The 27897-nt window shown below is 35.8% G+C and overlaps 1 protein-coding gene across 3 annotated transcripts in view; it reads left to right on the forward strand.

Moving 5' to 3' along the window:
* The window catches only part of MTA3 (metastasis associated 1 family member 3), a 135920-nt gene that overhangs the window by 28875 nt on the left and 79148 nt on the right, over positions 1-27897 (forward strand). For all 3 annotated transcript variants that reach the window (XM_056357434.1, XM_056357436.1, XM_056357435.1), the window contains exons 5-7: positions 8440-8503; positions 9671-9788; positions 23343-23445. In XM_056357434.1, coding sequence (XP_056213409.1) covers positions 8440-8503; positions 9671-9788; positions 23343-23445 — 285 coding nt within the window. The remainder of the gene's footprint in view (positions 1-8439; positions 8504-9670; positions 9789-23342; positions 23446-27897) is intronic.

Here is a 27897-nt window from a genome sequence, read left to right on the forward strand (position 1 = left end):
ATCTTATGATGCTCTTGGCCTAGTTTATTACTCCTGTTCCCACACACAAAGAACTTCATGAGCCTTTTAAAGGCAATGATTACATAAGATCATTTTATTAAAAGCTGATTAATATGATAGGGGAGAAGGTGAATATTTTTGCAGAACGCCTGTGCATGTGTGACATTAAAGGGCTTCCAAATAGTCTGATCATGAGAAGAGTTCTTTAACTTTTAACAAGAAATTTGGAGCCTCTGCCTAATTTTACATGTAAGCATACAAAAATTTGTATTTAAACTTCTAAAGTGTTAAGCTCTAAGAATCTTGGTTTACCTTGGTTGTGAAATTGTTACCTGTATGAGTTTAATACATATTTACTCCTTTTTTTTTCCCTTTATCTTTTGACGTCATTCTGATCAGCAATGCAGTCCAGAATGCCATGTCTTTCTGTTTTGTTTTGTGTCTTCTGGTTTTATTTGTTTGGTGTTTGGGTTTTATTTTGTTTTTAGGGTTCTTTTGGACAAGTTTGGGTTTGGGGGGCTATTTTTTTAGTTTGCTTGGTTTTTGTATTTGGGGTTTTTTAAATTATCCCCTCGCTCCTGGGTAGACTCAAGTAACTTTGGTTGGTACCAGTTTGTAGACATATCAGAGCAATCAGCAGAAATAGGGAAATACGTGCAGTTAATGAAAACATGCTGTGCTTACAAATTGCCTGTAGGAATTTATTGCTTATTACATGCCTAATGACTCAGTTTTATTGTACAGCTTGCTTTATGCAGCGATTTCTTCTTCACGATCTCATCAGGACTCACTAGTGTTGCTATTTCAAACAACTAAGGTATAGAGAAATGTTTCTTTCTGATTGTGGGATTCCTTCATTTAAAACACACCAAATGGTCTGAAGCTCAGGACAGATAGGGAGGGTCAATTTTATAGAAGAAATGTGACTTTCTAAGGCATGGCACCTTAGGATTTAGAGGTATTACCTCAGGATTTCTAGTTCTGGCATTCTTGGTAAACCAAAAGTTTCTGGCATACAGGGTGTGTGTGTATGCATTTACGTACCTCATATATATATACACACACACATATACATAAACGATACAAATTTTAGCTACTTTTAAAAGGCTTATGTTGAGCCTTATAAGCCTGATTTATTTTCTGGCATAAATCAGACTGGATAAGGAGTGAATCTACTTTGCATAGGCATGTGCTTACCTGATGATTTGGATTGTTCAGAAAGTTATATTTTCCTTTCTGGCCTGAGTTCATTTAGAGCAAAGGGACTTTTGAATCATGCTGCTGCTTTTTTATTTTTTTTATTTTTTTTACTTTTCCAGTAGAATTTGGAGAATTCTTACACAAATTCAGATGAAAATTTAATTCACAGACCACAGTCCTGTTTTCAGATGTGATCAATAACCAATACTAGTAACAGTATAAGAGAAAGTATATTTGTTAGTAGAAGTTTGTCACTTAAGTACCTGAAAATTGGTACTAATTTCCCTGTAATGACGTCCTTACTAAGTAGGAGTCTTTCATATGGTGCAAGTAAGTTCAATTGGAGTAATGTGCATTGCTTCTGAGCTGGGCAACCCTGTAATGGACTCGATCTTAAAAGTCTTTTCCAACCTAAATGATTTATGAAAAATCATTCCTAACCAGCCTCCTGTGTTTCTGTTCAATACATATGCGTTGCTGCTGTGCTAAAAGGTAACTTTTTTTTTTTGTAACTTGCCAGCATTAGTCCCTAGAGGAAAAATATCAATGACTTGTTTTTCTTACAGTAGTTCATAGAAGGTGTATCTATACGGTTATGCTTATTTTGAGATACTAAAACATGCAGTTTTACTGTGCCTAGACCAAGAAAACATTTACCTCTCTCCGTGCCATTCAGTGCACTGTTCTTTCTGTGCAGTGTTTTCTTGCAGACCCTTTTCAGCGACCAAACACTAGATTCAGTCAGTAATGTTGATTGGAACAACACCAGTGTAAATCCAGATTTAAGTGATAATGTGTTAAAGCCTGTTTAAAATATGTGTAAGTTCATAGGTCCTCACGTTTACCTCTTAATATTTTCTACAACTGTTAAGGTAGTATCTGGTAGTTGAATGCTTTGGCTCTTCAGCTAACAATGTAGTAGTTCAAACATATAAACTGTGTAAATTGTTACTGAATGCAGAGTCTCCTTTAATTTTGTCTTTTTAAAATTTGTTTCACATTGGGAATGCTTTGTCCTCTTTAGATTGTGACTAGACAGCAGTGAGAATTATATAAAAGGTGGAAACAAGAATATGCAAAAAAAATTTGAATATTATCTACTAATTACTTTTAAAGCCGTGACAGTTGTGCATGGTGGCTTCAAGAGACTGTCTTTAAATCTTACCAATTTGGAGTGCTCAGAATCAGCACTCCAGCTCTAATTAAGATAAAAACTCTGAATTTTTTTACTAAAAGCCACATGCAGCATAAAAAGCCTGGGCCATCCATATGATCTATGCATATGTTTAGATGGCAGGCATTTACTGGTTCATTTAGATGTACATAAATGAATTTGCTGTGCATTCTGTCTTTTATTTTGTTTGGGCAAGAGTGTGTTATATAGTACCAAGTTTATTGATCTGTCTTTTGGCCACAGATACAGTCTTGTACTGTTTGGAAGATTTGAGACACAGATCCCGGTATTCTTTTGTTTGGGACTGCTGTGTAAATGAGCACAGCCAAACTCGAGCCAGTTAATAATGAATCAGTACAATGCAGATCTTTCTTCTGTCAATTCTAAGTATTGAGTGAATATTGGAGAAGTCAGGCTCTAGTTAGGGGTCTTTTGCAGACTGAAATCACTAGGATGATGCTTTTATTTTCTTGTTTTTAGTGTTGTACGATAGCTTGCTCTCCCGTTGTAAATATCTTTGCAGTCTGGAGAACTTGAAATTTGCTATGAAGACATTGCTATGTTTCTGTCAGCATCATCCTGTGCCCCTTAAACTGCCCTTAAAATTAAAATACACTAGTAGTCTTAGTATTGGCTTCCCATAGCCAGGGAATCAATTTCATATAATTAGCAGCAGCTTTTTGGACTCCATGGTTCCTACTCTGTGGTTTGGTGATCGTTTCAATGATCAAGACTTGCCTCAGAGTGGTTGTTTGATTGGGGATCTTCAAAACACTTCTACATTTAAGGCAGTTCAGGAAAGCTTTTTTATTTAAGGTAGCTCTGTCCTCCTCTGTTCAGTATCTGCTCAGTATTTTTTCCCCCTTCTTTCCCTTTGTGCCGAATACAGGAAAGGTTACTCCTGAGTTCTACTCCTGCACAAAACCTCTCCATTATGCACCTACTTTTCAGTTTAATCTGTGGTTGTCATTGAAGTAACAGCATATGTTAAAATCAAATCAGATTTTCCTCACAAGCATATTTCCTAAAACTGTCTCCTGTTATTTTATTCTCAGACCGTCTAGCTAATGATTCACGCTTCTGTGTTCCTAATCTCTACTGAGAGATGAACATTTCTTGAAGGTCAGCAAGAGACAATTGGTGTATCTATACAGGATTACCCAGCGTCATTCTGCCATATACAGGGGAGCAATTGGTAATTGTTGATAGCAGAATTTCCAAGTCTGTGGATTCATGCCTGCATATATTATTTTCTTTCTTCAACTTGTATCTGAATGACCAATGCGTATGATGTTGCATTGACTTGATGGGAACCGCTATCAGTGAGTTCTGAGAGTTCTTGCACTGCATCAGTCTCACCCAGGCTGCATCCGTATTCCAATAGAAAACTTAACATGGCATGATACAATACCCGTGAGGTTGCCTTTTCCACTCCTGTGGTTTGTCCTGGTTTACAGGCGCTAAGTGTTTTGTTTCTTTTGTAATTTCTTTCTGTAATTTTTGTTTCCCTACCTCCTGTCCCAGGAAATCGTTACTTTAATAAAGATTTGTATCTTGTGGGCTGTCTTACTCATCTGGTAAAAACATGAAGGAATAGCAGAACAGGAATTGTAGAACTTTCCACTGGTTCAAAGGTAGGGAGTATGCTGAAACAAAGAAGGACTTTAAAAAATCAGCAGTTGCTGTTGATTTTGATTCATTGTGGTAGTTTTAAAAGATCAGTGTTGGCATCTGTTTTTTAAATTTTGTAAAGTTTTGAAACTATATTTTAGATTTCTTAAAGAAAAAACATTATTAAAGAACACTTACTCAGACAGAAGACAGAAGTCTGATTTCCCTCCCCCTCAATATGCATTAAGTGCATCTTCTGGAGAATTTGGTGTTTTGCTCTGGGCTGTTTAACCAGGCTATATTGAAATCTTTTCATAATGTTGTCTTATATAATAGCCTTGGTACAACTTTTTTCATACAGCTTCGCTTCTTGAGCCGGTTATCATTGTGTGTCTTCACTGGAAGTAAGGGCAGTCTTACTGTACTTCTCTGTTCCTAAATACTGATCTTCGTCGTGGTCTTGTCTGAATTATGTTCCCACATGTTTTTCATTCCTCCATTGGATCAAACTCAAAAAAAGGCTTTTTTGCCTTTAGTTTTTAAGGCCAAATAGATCCAACCTCTGCTTACTCTTTGAAATCTCACATTCAGGACTTGCATACTACCTGAGCTCTCATATAGAGTATTAATTTTCATGAGCTCCTTATTAAGTTGTCCAAGACAGTCTTATCTGTGATTGTCTTACAAAGCTGCCATTTGTTTTCTGGTCCTTTTTGTTCTCCTTTTCTTTGTTCCACAGTGAAAAACCTAACTAACAAACAAAGAACCCTTGTTAAACATCCCTTAGCTTAAGGCAATCAGGAATTGTCAACCTGCTGATGGAGTCACCTGAAACATAGAAAAATTTACAAGCAGACAAGAGCTTCTAACAAATGGGGGTGAAGGAAGGTGTAAGATGTGAAAACTGCTTTCACATGGTTAATACTTCAAAGAACAAAGAAAGTTATTAGCTGTAGCCCTGGTTCCTAGGACAGGGGAATCAGTTGAATCCTGGGTGGTTTATGTGGTAAGAGGCTGGTAATACTGCAGGCATGTATGTCGGCAGGCTTTGTTTGCGAGACCTCTAAATTACTTTTTATTACTGACTGATAATAGGTTTTGTTAGTATTCTTGTCAGCTCAATTGAAGAACTTTCTATTTGTGACCAGTTTAAATACAAAGTACATGTAAGGGCAGAAAGGATTCTGAAGGGACAGTTTAGTCTCATTAGAATTAAATTATGAAGACATAAAAGATAACTTTTATTTTGTTTGCTGTTATATCTTAAACTTTTGCTTTCTTTTAACATTCATACAAGATAAATTTTGCCTCATTCTGTAGGAATTAAAATAATTTTTGTAAAATATTTTTTATTTGAGAAAAAGGTCGAAACCAGGTATGTAATCTTAACACCGTCGAGGCTTTCTGAGTATATTTACTACTAATTCTCACTGTTGATACCAGTTAAGTCAGGAATGCTGTGTGGTGGAGGAACAGAGCTTAAATCAGAGTCAGATAGAGGAAGAACATTTCATATCTGAATACATACTAGACAACTCTCCATTTTTTTAAATTATGGTTTTTTTTTCATTTCACAAAAGCTATGTAGTTCTTTGTAATTGTTATCTTAGTTTGCTTAGGTTCTGTGGCACCTTACAGGCAGGAGACTACCAATAGAACAATGAAACTACGGCATTATGCTCTACTAGTCTAAATAATACTCAAAACTTTTAGAAATCCTAGTGTCCTGCAAAGAGAGTATAATTTTATTTCGGTGTGTAACTGATTTTACAATCTGGTAAATATAATGTATATTCTCTTTCACTTGACTTGTCTCTGTAGGTAGCTAGCTCCCCCCCCCTTTTTTTTTTCCTCTGTCTAGGTTAAAATAGTCAGAATTCTATCCTGTTACCTTTATTTGATACAGCATCTGTCCTAATTATCTGAAGTTTTAAAAAAAGACATTAATGAATGAAACTGCAGAACACTGTGAGGAGGAGAATATTGTATTTAAATCCAGAGAAACTGGGGTTTTGGATACATGCCTCTGAGAAAGAGCTTGCAAGTCTTGCCATAATGTTGTTTAAACCACATTAACTTTCTCTCCAAGGCATTTTAACCATTAGTATTGGAAGAAAGGGTAAAAAGTGGTAGCTGGAGAATCTGTGTTCACTTAAGTTATTTTCTAGGCATCCATGATTGAGAGATGCCGGAGATGATATAATGGAGCTAGGTGCCTGGTTCAGCCCAGTAGACCATTTGCCATAGGCTGAGAGGATTTTCCTCTGGTGGAAAAAAGAAAAAGAGGAAATATATAAACAGTAGGCTTTTATGTGTTTGGTAAAGATTATAAATAATTTATAATAAGTATTGCAGGTTTCTAGACTACAGATACTGATAACTGTAAGACAGATAATGTTTTCAAATTTTAACTATGTAATTTACCTGTTTTAAATGTTTTGTGGTGGTTTGTTTCTTTTGGGGCTTTTTTGGTGTTCTTTTTTTGGTTTTGTTTTGTTTTCATTTTAGTCTGGTATCTACTACTGTATGTCTAGTATTGTCTTTTTTTGAGACTCAAGTCCATGCATGTGAAGATATTATATATGCATATAAAATGCTACCTGTCAGCCATTAGATGGTTAAAATGCTGTACAAAGAAATGTTACATCCAGTAGAAATTCACTTGCTTAGACATGGTGGGGGAAATAATCTTGTCACTTAATGAAATAAAATGAAACTTCTTAAGTTACCAGCAATAAGGTATAAATTCAGGTAGTAAAATACTCTTGCAGTTGCAATGACAGTGAAGAAGTGCTTCTGCAAAAAATAAAGTTGAATAAAGGTAGGCTGTAGTGGAGAGAGAGCAGACTAGAGGTATATGGAATAGAAGTAAACTGGAAAGGCAAACCCCTGTTTGGCCTTTAACACCAAAAAAAGTAATAATCCGTTAAAATAAAGTTGACAAACTGACTTCATGGTACAACATATAATTAATTTTTAGAAGGGAATGTTCTGGAATTATCAAGGCCAAAAGCTTGAAAAAAACTTACAAAGATATGGTTGGGTATAGAGAATGTTTCCTACTTCTCTGCTGCTGGAGTCTTTTCCTCTATGGGTGTGTATTGTACTCAGGTTTTTCTCACTCACCTTCCCACCATTTCTCTTTGGTGGTGTGGTTCTCCTGACAGATACTGAGAGGAAGAGAAATTCAGGACGTTTCTACGCTGCAGAGTTAATGCGCAGTGGTTATGTTTCCTTAAGGATCAGTCATTAACAGTTGGCATCTAATGCTTATGGTTGAGCTTAACAGTCTCAGTATTCACTGAAGAATGACACTTTTTACGATAACTTCTTCGGGGTTATCTTTAAGTCAAGGACATCACTACAAACAGTTATCTTTTCTGTATTTGTGTGCTGTCTGTTCCATGGGAAAAGAAGGGAGAAGGCTGTTGTGGGCAGAGGTCCTATAGCCGTGTGTGTAAGGGCACTGGAACCTCCTGGTAAACACCAACTAAACGGATAGAACTGAATGAAACTCAGACGTATGAAATACAAGGTAATGCGTGTAAGGGGTAATAAATATATATTACTATGAAATGGTAGTTCACTTGAGAACGTTAGCATAAAAGTGACAGTTCCTAGCAAGATGATCCAGCACACTTAACATGTTTCATCCACATCTATGTATGCTTCTTTAAAATACCATTTCTTGAAAATAATTCTGCAGATTATTTGCAGAAAACTTGGAGGCAGAGGATTTTCAGGCCAAAGGAATGTTGGGGGAGAAGGTCTTGAGGAAGAGGGGAGAGAAGGGGGTTGGAGCAGTGGGGTCAAACTCCCGTTGCATTACCTGCGTGTTACACATGGGCAGGTCTGTACCACTGCTGAATAACGGGAAGCTTTCTACCGGCTACCTGCACAAAAATATGATAAATAGCATTTTAATATAGCCATAGGAGAGATGAATAAAATTCTGTGATTAATTATTAGGAATCATTCCATTCAAAAAAGTAAAGTATTTTTACAGGGCATTGGTAAAACCTTACATTGTTTCTAGTTTGGGTTACATGCTTTCAAATTTGGCACTGAACTTACTGGAGGTGGGTCACTCAGAGGTGACATTTCATTTATCCAGGCCTTTTTATTAGTTCTGTGTGTATTTATTGTTTACCATAGAACCTCTTGTTCCTTCATTGCTTCTCTGTTTATGAAACTATTTCCCAAGTCATCAGAATTCCTATATACTGGAGTGCTTGGGTTAGTGCAGCTATTAATTTTGTTGCTTTGGTGGTAATTTTGTATCCTAAAAGTATGGCAACATGCAGTTTTCTATTATTTTTTATATTTTATAATATTTTTACATTTCTAATGTAAAGTTTTGAAGTATGTCTGGATCATTTTCTTGCAAATAACTTTTTGACTTAATAAAATCTGTACTTTTTACAAACCAACAGTTCTTCCTTATGTTTGTGTAGGGGAAAATGCAGTGTTGCACTTCTGAATGAGACAGAATCTGTGCTGTCCTATCTGGAGAAAGAGGTAATATGTGATTTCTATTTTAGTAGATATTGGGATGGGTTTATGTTTTTGCACGGATGTATTTTTAATAAATGGTTAAGCAATACTTGAAAAATCTTTTTTGAATGATAAGTTAGAAAAAATAATGTTGAAAACACTGATATTAAAAATGTTATTGGATAAAAACTTAATTGACACTCTTAAATAATGTTTTTATTGTGAATGTGGTTGTATTTAGAAAGTAATTAATTTGAAGTAATTCATACGGTGTCTTACAAAAGAAAAATACATGAACTTTTTCCTGTAGTGGATACTTAAGGGGGAAATTCACATGGCTCCCCTTTCCCCCCTTAGATCCTTCTTTTTTTATTTTTTTTCCATAGAGCTGTTCTAGAAAGAAGGATCTTCTGTAGCCAGTGGACAGGGAGAGATAGAGAGCATTCTTTAGAGGGCAGCTTAGCATAGGAGTTTAATTTTAAGGGCTCTGTACAGAAAATATCTCTCTCCTGTACAGAAAGTATCACCTCACCTTTCCCATGAAAGGAACTTAGGGTGCTGGGCTTTACCAGAGGGGAACAAAGTCCTCCAAGTATTTGATAGATAATTGTGTTGAAAAAAGCCCCTTCAAAATAAACATTTTTATTTGAAGTGTCTTAACATAACATCAGACAGACAGTGGTTTTTAGCTGAAATCTGCATGTCATATTTAAAAGTAAAAATGTTTCTGAAAACAGGACTTGCCCTGTACTTCAGGTGGCTGTACCAGGTAATGCCAATACTGGTTTTGTGTAAGACCTTTTCAAACCCTGACAGTGGTTTATGCTTTTTTGAGACTAATTTAAGAATGCAAGGTCAGTATGATAGAGCTAGTTATGAGAGAAAACATGTTAAATTCAGAAAGCAGTTAACATTACTTTTTTTCAAGTCCATTGATACATTTTTGAGTATGATTCTTTTCATTATTCTCTGTTCTGAAACAACTCCTAGCAATTAGAGAAGCTTCAATTAGCGGTTTAAAAGAGGAACATCTATATTATTTAAAATAAGGATTAATGTACCAATCCTGTGCTCTGTAAAAGTGTGCAAGGGGGGTTACTGTAATCATTTTCAAATGGAAGGTGATAAAAAGGTTTACAAACCTAATTTTAAAAATCGTTATGCTGTTGCAAATATGTCTTCTTTTCTTAGGATACTTTTTTTTATTCATTGGTGTATGATCCATCACTGAAAACACTTTTAGCAGACAAGGGAGAAATCAGAGTGGGGCCTAGATACCAAGCAGATGTACCGGACATGCTTGCAGAAGGTAAATATACGATCTTTGATTAGTAAAAAAAAAAATAATAATCCTCATCTTTTATTATTACTTATGGCGACTTTCTGAACTAAACTAATCAGCATAGAGGCAGAGAAAGTAAGATAGTAGGTCTTAGAAAATTGACAAATAGCAGTAGATACTATGAGGAAAGAAAATATACTTGAATAGCTATTGCAAAGACATTGTCCATTTCCAGTTTATGCATAACCCAAGTTAGGCATTTAATGTTTGCTTATTTAATTGTACCCTTGGTTAGTTCTTTGATATAGACCTCATGGAAATAAGATGTTGAGGACCAACTTGTTTGTAGAATAATAACATAATAACAAAAGAAATGAAAAATATATTCTTTTTTGCCCTTTTAAAACAGGCTCTGCATAGAGAATGTGTATCTTTGTGTCATCTTGTTTGGAAATATTGGCTTCCATCAAAGCATCTTCTCTGTTTTGTAGCAGGACTGAAACAAATATTTCAAGCCTTGATATATCTTTAAAAATCACTGGTATTATTTAAATTTTATTTATAATCTAGCACAACTACCTGTGCCTTAGTCTTTTGCTGCGTAGGAACTTTATTCTTTTAAACAGAATTTCAAATACAATATTTATTTATTGTTTGGATGTTATTTAGGAAGCATGAGCAGCTATGTCTTGTTACATTTGCGATTGTGTTTATTTAGTAAATTTCAAAATAAGCTGGTTTTGTCAGGGAAATGTGCACTTTACATTGAGTGCTAACAAAACAGTTTCCTGAGGAATATCTAAACATAGATACAATTTTCAAGACTCTTGGTATTTATTCCTTAATAAGAAAAGGTTGTGTGACAGGAATATTACTTGCAATAAGTCAAAAGGATTCTGAATGCCCCAAATACGGATCTGTAATCTTAAATGGTGTGTTTTCTGTTGTCGTAGGCTGCTTTTTTTCCTACTGTACTTTGTTTCATACAAAATGAATGTTATTTCTACAAAGCTTATTAAATAAACTATAAAACAAGAATGATTTGATTTCTAGCAAGTGGCAGATTGTTTTATAATGGATGATATTTTGCAGCTTATCTGCATTATTATTCTGACTTTTCTTTTAATAACCAGAAATAAACTCTAGGAAATCTTTTCCAGATTTGTTTACAAGGTGTGCAGACTTATTTCAGAACAAGTTTGTGTCTAGAACATGATACGCTGAGATTCTTGCTGTAAAATGTGCCTGTCACAGAGGAACAAATAATTATGTAGATGTTCATATGCTCAAGAGCAAAGCTTCCCAGTGGACTAAGAGAAAATGACTGTGTCAATGTGTTTATCAGGTAGCCGGGAAGTACTGATGTGCTTCTGAAGTAGTTGGTTGAATTGCTGAGTTTTCAGAATGAGCTGGGTTTGTCTGCTATGCAGCAAGTCTTTTCCTACCGAGTTCTGCTATTTAAATTACTAAAGACAGAGCCTAAGTATGGAATAGTGAATACTACATATAAATTAAATGTTTTACCCATGGAAGTTTTACTTACTTCATTTTTTTCTAAGATTAAATTCCGTGTGTATTAAAAGTTGGCAAGGTTTTCTGGAGCTGAACTTTCTGAGTTAAATCCTTGATTCAGTTGAGAGATCTTTCTCTTATGTCATGAAGACAAGATTTCACTGTGTGTTGCTGTCTTGTTTTTCTCACGCCCCAATAATCCCCAAAGTGCGGTAAGTGGTGTAGTCTTCTTGCTGTCCTTGGTAGGCGTTAATAGTATGTTAGTTATTAAGGTTCAGAAACACCAAGTTGCCCACAAACCAAAGATACGTTGATATGCAGAGCGTTCCGTGGCAGTTCAGTTGGATTAATCTGCACTTATTTCCAGTGGCTGGTGGGAAAAAAAAAGTTTGGTTTAGGAGGATAAAAATACCTGAATTACTGTAGTTTTGACTGATAGTTATCTGAATGTTTCTGTAGCCTTCTGACCTCCAAGGAAAAGAAAAAAATGATTCAGCTGTTACTGTGTCTTTATGTAAGCTGACAGTGGGGAAGTTAATTCATTCACTGTCAAGCCTTTTCATTCACTCAAACAAATCTAAACAATGTTTAAAATCAATGGAATAAATCAGATATGCTTGGAAAATACGGAATTCTGTGAAGATTTCTGAATCTTAAAATTAAGTTTAAAACCAGCTAACAATCTCTGTCCAAATTATTGTGCCACAATGTATGACGACATAAAGCTAAAAACCTAGAGCAACCACCTTAAATTAAAAGAATTTAGACAACTTTGAGTCAGTTAGTCATCACTTGAGGAAAAACTAGGTTTTAGGACGTGTAATATTACTACGTAATAGAAAGTGTTGCGAACTTTTATTACCACATAAAATTTGTCCTTTAATGTAAAGGAAGTATACCTTTTTGAAGGTTGTAGTAGGTGTATTTTATATTTACAGAAAATCCCCAAAGCATTTTTTTAAAAAAAAAAAGATTTAGAAAAATCACAGATTTACACACCATCATTTATTTTATTTTAAAAGTTACTGGCATATAAATCCAATTCAAATGGCTGAAGACATGTCAGTTCAGATTAGCTTTCAGAAGACCAGTCACAAAGTGGCTGAAAAATGAAAAAAGTTCATTGAAATGTGAAAGCCCTTCCATATCTTTTATAAACATTAAATTATTTTGATGTAGACACTCTGATTTATTCTAGTAGATTACAAATTCAAATTGCTTGCATTTTCTCTATACTGTGGTAATTTATGTTCTGTCTGTCTGGATTACTGTCTTTTTTTTGTTGTTAGTTTATTGGAGAACTATATGCAATTTTTATGGGTTTTTTTTGGTCAAATAATAGATTTATATTTTTTTTTCCTTGCATTGATATTATCATTTTTCTGTCCTTGGCTAAAACATACTCCAAAATCCGAAATGGGTGTGTAAGCCAAACTTTGGATAATACAGCATACCTTGTGTGTCTGTCCCCCACCTTGTCTCATGGCATGGGTGAACTGGGTAACTTCATATTTCTCTTTAGTCTTTGAAATGAAAATAATTTTTACTTTTTAAAAGACTAAAAGGTTTATTAAAATCAAGATACATAATGAAGTGTCCTAGATCCAGCTGTTTTTCCACTTTGAGATACGTGGAATCATAAATCCTTTACAGAATTGCAGTAACCGAATATAAACAAAGATTAACTTTTTGAAAATGCCCAAGTCTTGTTTATTTATCTGCTTTTGTTTGTAGTGGTTTAGCTAAATTGCTTAGATTACACAGTTATTGAAGACTGTAACTTTGGAGAAAGACCAAACCAGGTTTTTCAGCAGTCTTCTGTGACTTTTGTTATGAACATCTTTGGGAATAAAACTGTGATCAAGGTTGTCAGATTTGAATGATATTATTGTGTGAAAACCTCCCTTCTCCCCCCAGTGCCAAGTGCTCCAGTCTTCCTAGACTCTAGTTTAAAGACTTTGAGCGTCTTTTTAGTTGCTTGTGCTACACTGGAGAACAGGAGACTGATTCTACAGCATTGTCTCTAATTCTGGCTAGTATGATACTAAAGAAGGTCCTTTCTCTGCTTTTAACAATCCATTCTCCAGCTGCTTATTCTGTGAATACAGCAGTTGTTTATTTTCAACTCTGTTTCCAATGTGGGTTAACATTTTGATCTTCAGTACAAAGCAATAATAAAAAGGTTTATCTCAGAGGATGAAAGTGTGCATTTGGACAGAGTATCTTGTTTCAAGCATCCCTACTCTGCAAGTCCAGGAGCAAGGTACCTGATTCTCAGCATATGATGGCCAGAAGCTGCTGTCTGGTGCATCCACCTCCTGTACTTGGTCAACTTACAAAATATTCAAAAAACAAAATTAAAACCCCCAAACCACAAAAAAACCCTTCATAGTTTCGCTTTGAGCAAGTCGTTATTATCATTTTATCTGTACAGAAAGAGTTGGGACTGGCAGTTTGCCTCTTATTAAACAGCCATGTGAGTGGACAGGTTTTTAATCAAAACACTATGCTTCAAAGATGGTCTTAAGGCACATCTTTTATTCTGTGCCTACCTACAGTCATATTTAAGAGAAGTTGCAAGAGAAACCTCAAACTGCTACTCGGTCACCTTCCCTCCGGTGATGGTGCTGCGTAGTAGGTAACTTCTTTGTATGTGTTCAGACGTTGCCATTGGCATGTTCCGTTTCAGCTGCCTTTTCCATAAAGGCTTGAGACAATATGTTGAGCTTTTAGCAAATCTCAGTCTAAAAATAAAAGGAACACCCAGAGATTAGGAAGTGCAAACATCAATGTTAAGCTAACAGCATTAATACCTACCAGAAGCTCTTGAGTATAATTAGATTATGGTACTGCAGTATAAGAAAAAGTGTAACATATGCACAATGTGGTTCAGTTAACAGTGCAACTATTAACCTTTAAAATTTTTGTTTCTCTTGTAAAAACATGGCGTAATTTCTGAGATTTAGCCCAAAACCACCAGCTTGAAAGTATATAGTAGAGGGAGTTAACTTCTGAACTTTTCCTACCTGTCTTAAGTTGTTCAGGTGTTTGAAGGGTGTCTTTGAGCGCACAGAGATTCCCACCCTGTGTTATCCTGGGCAGCGTCAGGAGTGGCAGCTATTCACAAATACCAGTGTGCACGCACTTACCTGAACAGTGGAAAGTGCCTGGGAAGAATGTTTTATTGCTAATTAATTGCCTCTACGTGGCAGAAGCTTCTGTCAGCTCACCTGGCTCTGCTCATAGTGCCTGCTGTAAGGATTCTGAGTGCTGAGGAAGTCATATGGACCTCAAGATCACTGGGCAAAACAGGCATGTCAGAGTGGGAAATGTGATGATGGATGCATGAAGGGTTAGGGTTGGTTTGCAGTTAGTGGGAAATGAGATTTTTGTCTCCATGCAGAGGTATACGGAAGGAGACAAGCATCAGGAGGCTGACAGGTGTTGCGGGGATTGATTACATTTAAAGGTTTGTCTAGAGAGCTGGTTGCTAGTCCTGACTGAGTCCTGCTACCAGAAATGGCAAACTGTTTGCAAAGCCCTGTTTTAATTAGCCTGGAGGGCTAATTAAAATCTTAAATTAAATTACATTTTAGAGGGGCTGTTACAGGGATGGCTGTGTACTGCTGCATGGAATTTTTCTCGTGCAAATGGTCCCCTCCCAGCTGCAGTCCTGTTGCTAGTGCAGAGTGCTTATCTCTTTTTATCTGGATTTAAAAGAAGGGCACTATGTTCTGGGGAGTTCTTTATGGAGCAGAGATCTGACACAATTAGGTACTCTGTGGTCATTTAAAGAAGTACAGAGTTTGGAATTGGCAAGGAAGAGGACTACCCTCTTACTAAGACATAGTGAGGAAGAGGAACTAGAGTTTCTGAAATGGACGAAGCAGCAGCCCGTAGGAAAAATGTTCTGTTCAAAGCTTGCTTTTTTTTTTTTTTTTCTTTTTAATAAATAAAATTACAAGCTATATTCAAAGTATCTGTATAAAAACCCAGAGTCCCTCCTGCACACCTGAAAATACCCAGAGAGCACCTAGAAGTAGCACTTGCTGTGCATTCAGTTCCATTTCTGTAAATTTTGGATGATGTACACAGAACAAAGCTTTTTTTTTTCTTTAGAAGAAAACTTCTAAAACTTTTCTCTGCTTTGAAAAAGAAAGAATTCCTTTAGAGATGTTTCCTAATGTCTTCTCTGTTTTTGTGCTTCTTACTGCAACTCAGTTGTAAGAGCCTTTGTTTTAGTAGACCTGACACATCAGATGGAAACTATTAAACTTGAAGTTCAAGCCTGTTAATGTTTGGGAATATTGGAATTGCCAGATTTTAGCTTAAATGCGGTTACAAGTAAAGAGACAGATAAGAAACTCATCTACATACTGTTTGGATTTTTAACATTATAAAAGTTTTGGATGCTTAGATTTACTGTATTGTATTTTCTGGTTCATTAAATGCTTCCCTTATACGCTAAATTTTTATTTTCATTTAATGTATGAAAAATATGTTTTAGAATAGTGAAACCCAACTGTAATCTCATGAGGAGGCATCTGTTCTGTTACTTTATGGCACGCAATACTCCCATATTTATTGGAAGCTTTGCATTATAAACATAGTGTTTTATGAATTCTTTTCAGTAATGTTATTTAAAAATATTTGCTGCCTTTTCATACAAATAATTGAGGTAATAAGTGCATGTATAATTTTGATCGAGCAAGCAGTTACGTAGATTAAGCTGGTTCTTTTATTCCTTATATACTTACTATACTTAGAATATACTAATATTACGTGGTAATGGAAATTTCAGAGCTTCAAGTCTTATTTCATTCACAACTTCTATCTTAACAGTTCGATGGCAAGTTGGAAGAGTTAGGCAATTAGAGCTTATAAAAACTGTCTCAGCAGTTGAGGTATGTGGGTTGTTCTGCTTGGGGATTGTTGGAGTGGTTTGTTTGCTTTTTCCCCTTGTCCCTGCCCCAGATTGTGGAGGCAGGTTTAGCTTTCTCAGGTTTGCTTTATGCTTGAAGAGAAGTCAGTTGGAGATTTATAGTTCTTATAACAAAAGAGACATGATTTCCTGCTGTCTTCAGGTTCTTGAGGAGGCTTAGGCATCTGTTCTCATTCCTGTGTTTGTGAACCTCCTATTTTTCAACAACTCGAAGGAAATGGTTAAAGTGGCTGTCTCCTCTTCTGCCTTCTGATTGCACTGCAGCATGAATTGTTCATGCTGCATTGTTGGTGTGGAAGGTTTTTCATGGTTGCTGTATGTATATAATCGGAAAGATTTTGTTAATAATAGCCATAGAGCCTTGGCTGAGGTTGCTCAAATACTAAATGAGTTCTGTCGGGTAGCCAGTCTTATGAAGGATCCAGCTATTTATTGTGAGCCATGTATATACTTATTATCCCAAATAATGTATCGCAGTGAGCACTTCAGTCACTTTTTAAGCAGCAACATCTTAGTGTTTAATTGACCTCACTGGTTTTTTCCTGCCTCAGTGACTTTGCCTAAACAGGCTTACTGTAAGTTCAGGTTTTTTTCTTTGCTGTTTTACCTTAAGTCTGAGTTTTCTTTGAAATTTATTCTGTAGAATATGAAAAACAGGTGTCAGATGCAGATGAAATGTGGCTTTTGTACTTCAGTAAGTCAAAATACATTTCACCCTGAAGAAAAAGTTCTTCTCCACATGGTGTTTTGTTTAAATTTATGCAGATGAATAGTCCTATTTATCTTTTGAATACTATAGTCCCAGGGAATTTGCATATTGATAACATGAAGCTTTATTTTGTTTTTTAAATTGCAGGACCAGAAATTTCATTTTAATTTAGTGGGGTCTTTTTGAAGAACGCAGTGTCTCTGCATTGTGGTATCCCCCTTTCTAAAACAAGGGTTCTAAATACTGCTAATATTCACATGTAATGTGGTACTGTTAATTATTTATACAGAGTCGTTTACACTGTGCTTTCCTGAAAACTCTGTTACCTCATGTGTTGTTATTTCAAGAAATAAGAAACACTGTTGCAGTCTGTCTGTATTCAGATTGGAATAGGAGTTGACTACTGCACAGTGTCTAACAACCAAAACATCATCTAAAGCTGGAGGTGAGGGGATGGAGTATCTTGGTGCAGGTCGCATTGTTCAGATTTATTCACAGATACCAAAGGAGTACAATAAGATAATTCCAAAATAAAAGTGAATTTTCAGGTACCTTTTCAATAGTTGAATACTTATCCTTGCCTTTGAACTGCAGGTGACCTTGTAGTTTTATACAGTATATTAATTTACGTCATTGCCTTTAGATTTGCCATAAAAAGGTAAAATGAAAGGGCTGACTTTTTATTATTTTATTTCTGTGACAGTGGGGATTCTACCTAAATGTGACTTAATGTAAGGGCTATAAAGTGAGGAATGGTGTGATTTTAGGGCATTACGCCTCTGTGTTCTCCAGTTTGTGGAAGTACATTTTATCTACTGTTCTGCAGGGTTTTAAGAAAGAGGCAACCTAGTTTGTTCCTTTCTTCCAGCGAAGGACATTCCCGTAAGGCAGCCATTCTTGATGAAGCATAATGGAGAAGTTGGTTACTGCGTGGTTATGATTTAGTTTATTTTGAGCCCAATTGTAATTCTTTTTATTTCTAGGAATTTAATACATAATGAATTTAAACTTCTTTTGAGTGCTTTGTGAGGTCTTGTCTTTTGATCACTACTGATTGATTTATAAGCACTGTAAGGCAGAGCACTGAGACAGCTCTAAGGTCATTGGAGTTTGAGGCAGTTTTAATTCAAAAGGGATTTTTCAAGTGAAGAATGAATTTTTTTTTTATAGACTAGAGCTGCAGAGGATAAGAGGCAATTGGACTGTGCATGTTTTATTGGCTTAGAAAATGCTCAGTAGCAGTTTAAATTGCTGTAGACATGATGGGTTTGTATCACCTGTTACCTTTCATTTGTAGTGTCTATACATGTAGTCTTTATATAGTCTTTCATTTCTAGTCTTCATAAATGCATTGTGTTCATAAATGCAGTTTTACCATAAGATTTGTTTAAACTTACACTCCTTATCTGAATGACTAATTGAAATCTTGAATATACAGCTGTCAGGCAAGCTAAGGGTGGGAATTTTCTGCAGTTGAAAGGTAAACATAATTTTCCTTTTGCCTACACTTTTGAAATAATCTAAACTTTCTCATGTTAATTGAATCAGAGAAGTTATTTGCACGTAACTCAGTTTTATTTTTTGTAGAGTTGAGTGTAAGTTCTTGAACTTTTTTTCTGGATGATTTTTGATTATCAGTACTGGTGGGAATCAAAAATCATTAAAAAAATAAATAAAAATTGAGTTATAAGAATTCTATGTCTGCAGAGCTTTTATGGTGAGAGAGTTGTAATTTCTGTTAGTTAAGACCAGCAGTCAGCTCCCAGTTTACCACAATTTCAATTATGCAGAATTGAACTCATTAAGTGCCATTAGATAAAGTTTGTACATCCACCTGAAAGATGTTTTTCCTCCTATACCTAATGTAAAACTTATTTTCCCAGTGGCAATTCAATGTTTTGTGACCTGCTTTCTCAGTTAAGATGTACATTCCTCCACAATTGGTTGTTTGCCAAAAGCTTGTGATAATTAAGCTCTCTGTATAAACGTATAATTCATTTTATGCGGTATGAATATGCTGACTGTTTTAGCTGTTTTAGAGGGCAACTAATGAACTTTGCATTGAAGGAGAAAGCTGAGATTTTACTTCAGACAGACAAACTTAGTATCTGGAACTTTATTCATCCCTAGACAGTATGAGAAAATCCAATGTGGTGCTATTTTTCTCATCTGTAAGTTAGAGGAAACAGTTGAAATAGCAGCATGAGAAGGTGGTTCATGGTTTGAAACCTCATTTTCAGTGATTAGTTGCCTATTTTTACAGTGTTATCTAGCATATGAAGCTGTGTTAGAAAGACATTAAAGATTACCTGCAGTTAGTATTCTATTGCCAAAGAGTTCTGGCAAAAACCTGCTGAATGCTATATCCACTAAATCTGGTCGTGTATTTCGGTAACAGAAATTTCACTGTGTTGCATGCTGAACTGGGCTAAGGGAAGATAAAAACTGACAAGTACCTCTCTTCCCCATCCTTGCAATGTAGCTAAGGGGTACTGTTTCACAGGCACAAAACTGAAACACAGAGATGAAGACACTGAATTTACTTCTTAGATACATGCAAAGTATTAAGAATATAAGCATCTGCAAATGCCTTCATGTTTATGTGCTTAGTTATCTAGTGAGTGGGTAATTGATGCATGAGTCAAAACTGCTAGCTGATTGCAAGAGATTGTATCAAGCTGTGAATGAATTTTCATGGTAGGAGGAACTCTGCAGTACAAAGTATTGGTGTGGTGTCCATCTGCTGTCCATGGATATGTCTGCTGCCTTGCTGTGACCAAAAAATCACAACTACAGATTTTCTGTCCCATGTGATTAAGGATCCAGCAGCTGATACCTCTGTTTTGCATTTATGAGTTTGGATTGAAGTGACTGCTAAATTACTTTTTGAAAAAGAGAATAAAAAGATATTTTGTAAAATAGTGTTCATTGTGCAAAATATAAAAATAAAGACATTGTACCTGACAAAAGTGGCATCTCTAAAAACTGTTCTCCTGGCTATTTTTCAGTCAGGTACCTTATCAATTGTTTGTCATTAAAAGCAGAGTTGGCATTGTCTACCTGAAAACCATATTTTAAAAATCCAGCTCTTACAGATTTCATATTTCAGTTTCTTAAATGGATACTATATTGCTACACTGTTACATACCTGTAAAATTAAAACAGCTGCACTCTCAGAAAAATGTTAATAGTTCATATTGCAAGTTTTTTTTTTCTAGTTGGATATAAGGAGAACATAGAATTATGCTGAATCTAATGTACTAATTACCTTGGGTATATTTATCTGGAGGAAGTCAAGTCTGAAAGACTAAGTAGGGCTTTCGTTTCTTGTAGTTCATCTTAATTACATTCAGTTAAAAATTGCATTTGGTTTCTTACACTTTTCTGGGGGCTTTATCATGCTTTCCTTTGTTTAGAATAACTAACTGAAATGCAAAACTTAATTCTTTATTTTTTTTTTAAGAAAAGAAATATTTTACTTTTTATTAGAAGATAACTATGAGAAGTAAGGTATTGAATGATTGATAAGGAGAAAACCAGGCATATTTCCGGCCATCTACTAATATTTTCCAGTAAAATTAATCTTCAGGATTATATTGGCTATAATAAAATCACAAGCAGCACTCAAAATAAATTGGATACACTGGTGTGTTGTACCATTCAAAAAAATAATCTAGCGCTTCTCAGAAGCTGTAATTGGTATGTTGGTGGTGGTGAGGGAAGGTAACACTTGTAAAACCAGGACCTGAGAACCTTTCCAGATGCAACACTGAAAATGTTGAAAGTTCAGTTTATTTCCTGGTATTTGCAATATAAAGAATTAATAATGTGGCAACTTTGATACCTGTTCATTTTGAATGTCTTACAGTTCTGTGTCACATTCAACGATATAAAAAATAATTGTGGTGTTAGCAGAGAAATTGCATCCTAGTCTTAAGGGGTTTGCTATGTTAAAAATCCTATAGTTAAGGTACAGGCATAACTAAGGACAGACAGCTCAAGGAAAACGGGGTGGGGTGGGGTTTAGGATTACTATTTTGAAAGGAGACCTCTGTAAAAAATATCAGTTTATCTTGTGTGATCCTCTTATACTGATTCTTTCAGCACATTCAAAGGAAGTAAACAGAATTTTTATCCCTGAAATCAACTTTTCAAAGATCTCTACAGCACCACTTGACTGCCTCCATGATTTGATCTGTTTAGGTTACTTTTCTTCCTGTTTAAGTGATAATATCCTGCCATTTAAGTGGAAAATTAAGAATGAAGCGTTTTTTTAAAGTGCGGTTTGGCAGATACCACATATCTTCTGGAAACCTCTCTGTCTACCATTGTTGCAGTAATATTTAATATTGCAAATATTACATTATATGTATTTGGATTCTTGTAGTATTTCGTTGCTCATATGGTATTTATGTCTACTACCATTAAAATACTGTTTGGCAATATTTCAGATTTACCTTTATCAAGTTTTACAACGTTTTCTAGTAGCAAAATTTACCTCTAATTGAAGTAAGATGTGTAGTATTGCAATTTTTGTAATATTTTTGCAAACTTGATTCAGGAGAGTGACATGTTTTGGCTGAATACCTGTGTTGTGGTTTTATGACGTTCTGTCTTTGTGAGAAGTATACCCTGCCTGAGTATTGTTATGATCTCCAGGATATGATGTCTGAAACAGTTAACTAACATTAAAGATATTTAAAAACTATATATTAACAAATTGAAATTAAGTGCTCGGAGATGGATTGTAAAATGTAGAACATGACCCACAATGTGTCTGTCACAGATAGAAAAAATGAATGTATTGACAGTTGTGTAGTCCATTAAATAAGTTTACAGACCTAAAGTCATCCTCAAGGCTGCCAGAAATTAACAGTTTGTCTCTAGTACTGGATTTGAATTAGCTTAAGTAGAAGTCCCATTAGGCAGGGAATTCTTTATTGCCTGTGTATCAGAAGAAAGTAGCTTACTGGGTTTTTCTGAGAATGTGACTGTGAAATTTGTTCCTAAAACATTAGCCAGGCAGCATGGTGCAGTTCTAACTTGTGTATTTGGTAAGGATAAATATATGCCACATTCTCATTTCCTTCCAGAATGAATGTGCTAGAGAGACTCACCATATATGATCAGATTTTGGAAGAGCCAGTGTTTGGTTTGCAGTCTGCTTCCAGACTCTTTCAAGTGTACAGGTTATTTCATGCCTTGATGATAATTGTGCATGTTTATAGACTTGCTGTTTTCACGAAGTTTTAACAAGTACAGATAAAATGATCTTCTGTGTGCTCAGAGAGTTACCTACACAGTCTAGATTTTCAAAGGAAACGGAATGGCTGTATTTGAGAACAGATTTGTATTCTTGTAGTAGCTCATAAAAGTCAGAGACAAGTACCGGCAGCCAACTAAATGCTGGAATTTTTCACGTATTCACTGAAGGAAGAACATGCTTATATTCTAAAATACCAAGGAACGACAATGAGTTTAACTTTGCTGTTGCCATACATTGTTGCCACAAATGTGTTGGCCACATTCCACAGGTAAATCTTCTCTACTAGTAGAATATGTGGTGCCTTTGTAATGTTTCTCATTTTGCAGTAGAAGTTACTGGTGTAGTAAAGACAAGATTTAGGCTTCTGTATAAACATGAATCATTGTAGTGTCTTCACACTTCACTGTTCTTCCAAACAGTACAAATGCCATACTCATGTAGTAATGAACACAGAACAATTTAAATTTTGGAAACCGCCACCATTGTTTCAGCCAGGTGCATGTACACAAATTGTTCCGTTCAGACAAATGAAGTTGGGAAATGATGATGTAGTATATAGTAACTTTCTTGTGCTGTAGCCTTATATATTATTTTATAAGAGGATATAACTAGTCAACATACATACCAATTTTAATAGTATGATTTGTGTTAACAATACAGATAATGTAGTGGCTAAGAGCAAGAGGTGAAAAAATAATTAAATGTAGTAGGCAGTATTTTTTTTATATTTTTTGTTTTGGGGGCATAGAATACAAATTGGATAGAATTTAATTGCTAAAGCTGGTTAAGTGTAAAATTAATTTTAGTATGGCTTAAGTGAAATGGTAACTTTGATACAGTTGAGAAGCAATTTAAAGAAACCACTGGTTGCTTAGGTTATGGTTTCAAGTTTAAAATCACATTTTATTAAAGTTCTTTAATACTGCGCCTCCTAAGAATGCCTCCTTAACTTGAAATGCTGTTGTCAAGGGAAGATAATGTATTTTACTGATGCTGTATTTTGGAATTTAAATGGATAACTGCTGATTGTTAAGTACTCTGTGTCTGTGTGTTTTTAAAAATGTACAATGTCTCTCTTAAACATAGTACAAGAAATACACAGAGAAAAACATTGTGAGTAATAAGTGTTTTGTCCCATCTACCTTTTGACAGGAGAATTAGATGACAGAGAACAGGCAAAGCTGGAAGTAAAAGTATGGGATCCAGATAGCCCCCTTACTGACCGTCAGATTGACCAGTTTTTAGTTGTAGCACGGTAAGATTAAAATCCTCTAATAAAAAAAAATTCCTTTTCCTTTTCCTACTGACTATTTATTCCCCTATATTGCGTTACTCGTTTGCCATTTTGTGAGCCCTTCTCTTTCTCACAGTTAGCTAAAAGAGAAAATCAGACCATAGCCGCCTGCATATTTCTTGAAGGTAACATTACAGAAGAGAGAAAAAGAGTTTTGGAATAATGTCACATTCCCTATATTTCAGGTTATAGTAGAATTGGATACTTTAAATGTAGACATCCGTCTGTTGTCCCTTCACAGTCAATGAAACAGGATTTCAGTGCTAATATTTCAGTCTTGTATTATAGTACTTGGAATTTTATAGTGTAAAATAAAAGTTAAGAGTAGAAGTAAAATGTTAACAAATGAAACAGATGCAGAACTTGGCCAATTTGCATATAAGCTGAATAATATACAGTGCAATTATTTTGGATGAATGTTGAAATAAAAGTTTTGAAGTGATGCATTTCATTAGTGGAAAAAAACCTGGTCAGTTCAATTTTATAAATTAACATATGATTATGCAGATTTATGAGGAACATCAAAGCCCTTGATATTCATAAATACCTTTAAAAATTATTTCTCTACGTAAAAAAAACCCAAACCAACACCACGAGCTTTCAAAACTCTATACTTACTAAAGGACACGTTTATACTCATAAGATACGGTCTGTTTCACCTGTCCTGTGATTCATACTTCCAGATATAATACAAAGGTACTGTTCTATTGATGCAGAGAACTGTTAATCACAGCTAATGTAGGGATTTTATCCTGATTCACTCCATCTCCTGTACTTCTTGTAACCTGGTTGCAAAGCGCAGTCTCAAATCTTCTCAGGCGTATAATCCTTTTACATTGTTTCCAGTTTTGTTTTTTATTCTTTCTCCCTTTGAACAAAGCATTTCAGGAAGGAAATAGAGAAGTTGCTTTACGTTTTCTGGCTTTATATGTATGGTGAAATAGGTTGCCAATTTATTGTTTTACAATTCAGGTGCTGATCCACCTGGGTTTCTTCTTTCTCCCCTATCTTGAGTGCTGTATCCTTTCTGTACAGTAGCAAAAATTGCCTGCCCCTGTTGAATTTCCACACAAGCCAGAGGGTGTTAATGTGCATCTGTTCAGAAGATCACAATGCCTGGTGCGTGCTCTGTAGAACAGAGCCCAGAAAATAGAACTACTTCTATCACCAGCAATATAATACCTGGACATGTATGGGCAGACATCATCATTTGGTTATGGGGTACCCTAAAAAACTATCTGCATGAAGATTGCATGCATTTTTGAAGAGTCCATTCTTTGCCTTTGCATCCCTCCACTCCCCATTTTGCAGCCACTCTGGGGAGCTGAAGTAGTATACTGCAAAGCCGAAAATGTTCCCAGAGGAGTGTGCCAGTAAGTGGTCTACTGGGAAGTGACAGAAAAAAAATGAAATTTGTAGAGAAAAAAAATTCTTCTCCCTTGTTCACATTAAAACATCCTTTGCAGTGCTGTACCCTGACCAAGACTGCATTTGTCTACAAGTTGATGAATGCCTGTAGAGGAGGTTTCTGTTGTGGTGGGAATGGGTCTTGGTTATAGTTGACTAACTGTAACTCTCCAACGTCCTGTGGGAGGCAATCACTAATGACTAGCTGTATAATCAAGTGTTGCTCAGGTACCACTTTATTGATGTTTTTCCACAAAACTCCATCTTTTAAGCCACTTTTGAACTGACAGAAACTATTTCCAGCTTCCTATGTACTTGTATTTGCAGGCTGCAAGGTAACGTTTCTGTTGCATTAAGTGCTTTTGAAAGAGATTTTTCACGAATTTGTGGAGAAAGTTCTCCAGCGATGATTGTGGCAGCTTTAAACTTAGTACGTTGTCTGCTTGCAGGTGAAGGCTGTCATTGTATTGGACCTGTAAATGCTGCTTGAGTAACAGTGGAGTTGGTATTATGGTCTGGTACACTGTGCTTACAGACACAGAAGATAGCTCTGCTGTGGCCTAACTGCAGTTCACTGGGCATTGGCTGTGCCTGCTGGGTTTCTAGTGAGAATGGTATTGCTCTGGTTATGTTCAGTTTTGCAAATTTGAAATTCTGACAATAAGAACTTTTTCCTAAATGCTTTCCTGTATGTGATTCTTGGTTAAGTGTGTGTATGCTATCTTTGTTTGAAATTGTAAAAGCATTTTCATGTGGTCCTTTTCACACGCTGCATCAAAGGCATCGAGTATTCCTTCTCAGTTTTTTCAGTCTGCTCTGGTTGAAGGAAAAATTGCTTTTTTCCTTCTAGGCTCTAGCTTTTTCAATCACACAGGTGCTCTCTGTTGGTTTTTTAGAAGGTGTTTAAATACTCTCTTTTTCTGTTTGTGTTGTCTGTTTGCAAGAACATTTATATTTGTCCTCGGGCATGTAGGTTTCCCAGTCTTACAAGGTTTGTTTACTGTCTCAGGAACGAGGGGCCTTTTTTCTAGGTTTATATATGTTTGCTTGGGCAGTCCGGGCCTGTCACTAAGCCCTAGTATGCAGTAATTTGCTAGATATAAATTAGTAGAGTACGCCTGTCCAGTCCAGAAACTGGAGGTAGCAATGCCAGAAAAAACTATGAAGATCTTGGGGGAAAAAACTGTAACAGTACCTGAGTGGAAGGATCCTTAACCTTGAGCTCCCTAAGTAGTCTTGCTTGACTCTGTGGAATTACAAGTTTTTAAAGTACTTCGTTGCTACTACTGAAGCATACTTTTGGGCAAGGGCTTTTGCTTGAATTAGCAAAAGCATCTGTTAGGAAAGCTTGAGGCATCAGACTAATGTATTCTGGTTTTGAGTTGTTCTTTTGGGTACTTCGCTGTCACTCACCAGCAATTCCAACACCATTTTCTACTCCACTCAAAACAGCTTAATCAACCAGTTTTTGTTCTCTTGTGTATATTGGCAACAGTTCTGTGTCTACTAGCTTCAAAGAACAGGACTCTGAGAAGCTGCAACATCAGTTTTGGATCTCCCCATGTCAGCAAATAGTACAGTATTTGTAGAATTGCAGTGTGTGGTGCTGGGGACCTAGCATCCACAGCGTGCACATTTTGAGCAGTTCTGGTTTCAGGCTAACTTTATTCTGGTCCTGTGGACTAAATACCTATGAGTATGTGGAACTACTGTTGAACTTAACAGAAGTCCAGTTTGTATGCTACAAGATGCCGTTTGATGTTGGTTAAAGTGCAGTAGATAAAGATGCTGGGGACCATTGTTTTGAAGCTCCATTCCTAATTTGAACTAAAACACTGATACTGATGCACCCTGTTTTCTCCAGTCTTCAGTCTCTGTCATTCCTAATATACAAGGAGCATTTCATTTCCTTGTGAGATCTCATGTTCTCTTTCTAACTATTCCAAGTTGCATAGTATTAGGAAATAGAAGCTTTCCTATTGTGTGTATAATAGACATAATAGGTGTGTCTTTTTTTTTTTTTTTTTTTTTTTTTAAGTTTGTTAAGGAGTTGAAAAGAGTCCTGACCAGACTGAGATGTGGTTAGGAGTTGCGGGCACCAGTGTGGACAAGTGCTGAAAGCTTTAGACCTTTTAGACCTGAGCCCCTCCCTGCCCCCACCTCCCCCCCCCCCCTTCCCCCCCCCCCCTTTTTTTTTTTTTTTTTTTTTTATTCCCCCCTACTTCTGTTTTCTTTCTATCTGCTAATTCATTACATGATACATTTTTGGTACGTTGTAGTTCTGTTTCTGCACTGTATGATGCAGTGAAACAGTTAACAACTTAGTTCTTTTATTCTGCTGCATCTAACTACATTATCAACATAGTCTTCTGGAAGGAATATCTCTCTAAATCATGCTGTTTTCCAGACATTTGTGGTCTCAACTTATTTCCAGCTAAACCAGCATTTGAAAGCCTAATTAAAATAGCCTTAAAGCATTGCATCTCTACCTTAAAATTTTGTTCTTTCATTTCTTTGATATTAAAATGGCATTGCATACCTCTGGCTAATATAACTTCTTTTCGTTTGAATGCGTTCTTATTTTTTGATGTAAAATCACAGGAGAATGGAAAATTGCATGTTAGTCATTTTGAATTAGAGCTTGATCCTTCCTGTGTTGTTCCCAGTTTATCATTTTCTCTAAGACAGTGGTTATATTCGTTTTCTGTTGGTTACTATTGATTTAGTTATAAGTGCTTATGGTATATTGGTATATCTGGAGATGTATTTGTTACACAAATTTATTCTAGAGCGAGGAAAGGAACACGATGCATCTTCAACAGGCAATGTGTCTTTTATTATACCGAGGAAAAGAATACTCATCAACTGAGAACAATAAGTAAAAACACTTAAAAGTGTGCTCAAATAGTAATACTCCATTCTTGCCAGATAATTCAGTGTAGTCAGTGGCAGGAGACAGGACTCCCAAAGCTCATCAATGAAATAAATACATGAATGTCACTGGTT

This window comes from Falco biarmicus, chromosome 12, assembly GCF_023638135.1.
Source record: "Falco biarmicus isolate bFalBia1 chromosome 12, bFalBia1.pri, whole genome shotgun sequence".
Classification (NCBI taxonomy): Eukaryota; Metazoa; Chordata; class Aves; order Falconiformes; family Falconidae; genus Falco; species Falco biarmicus.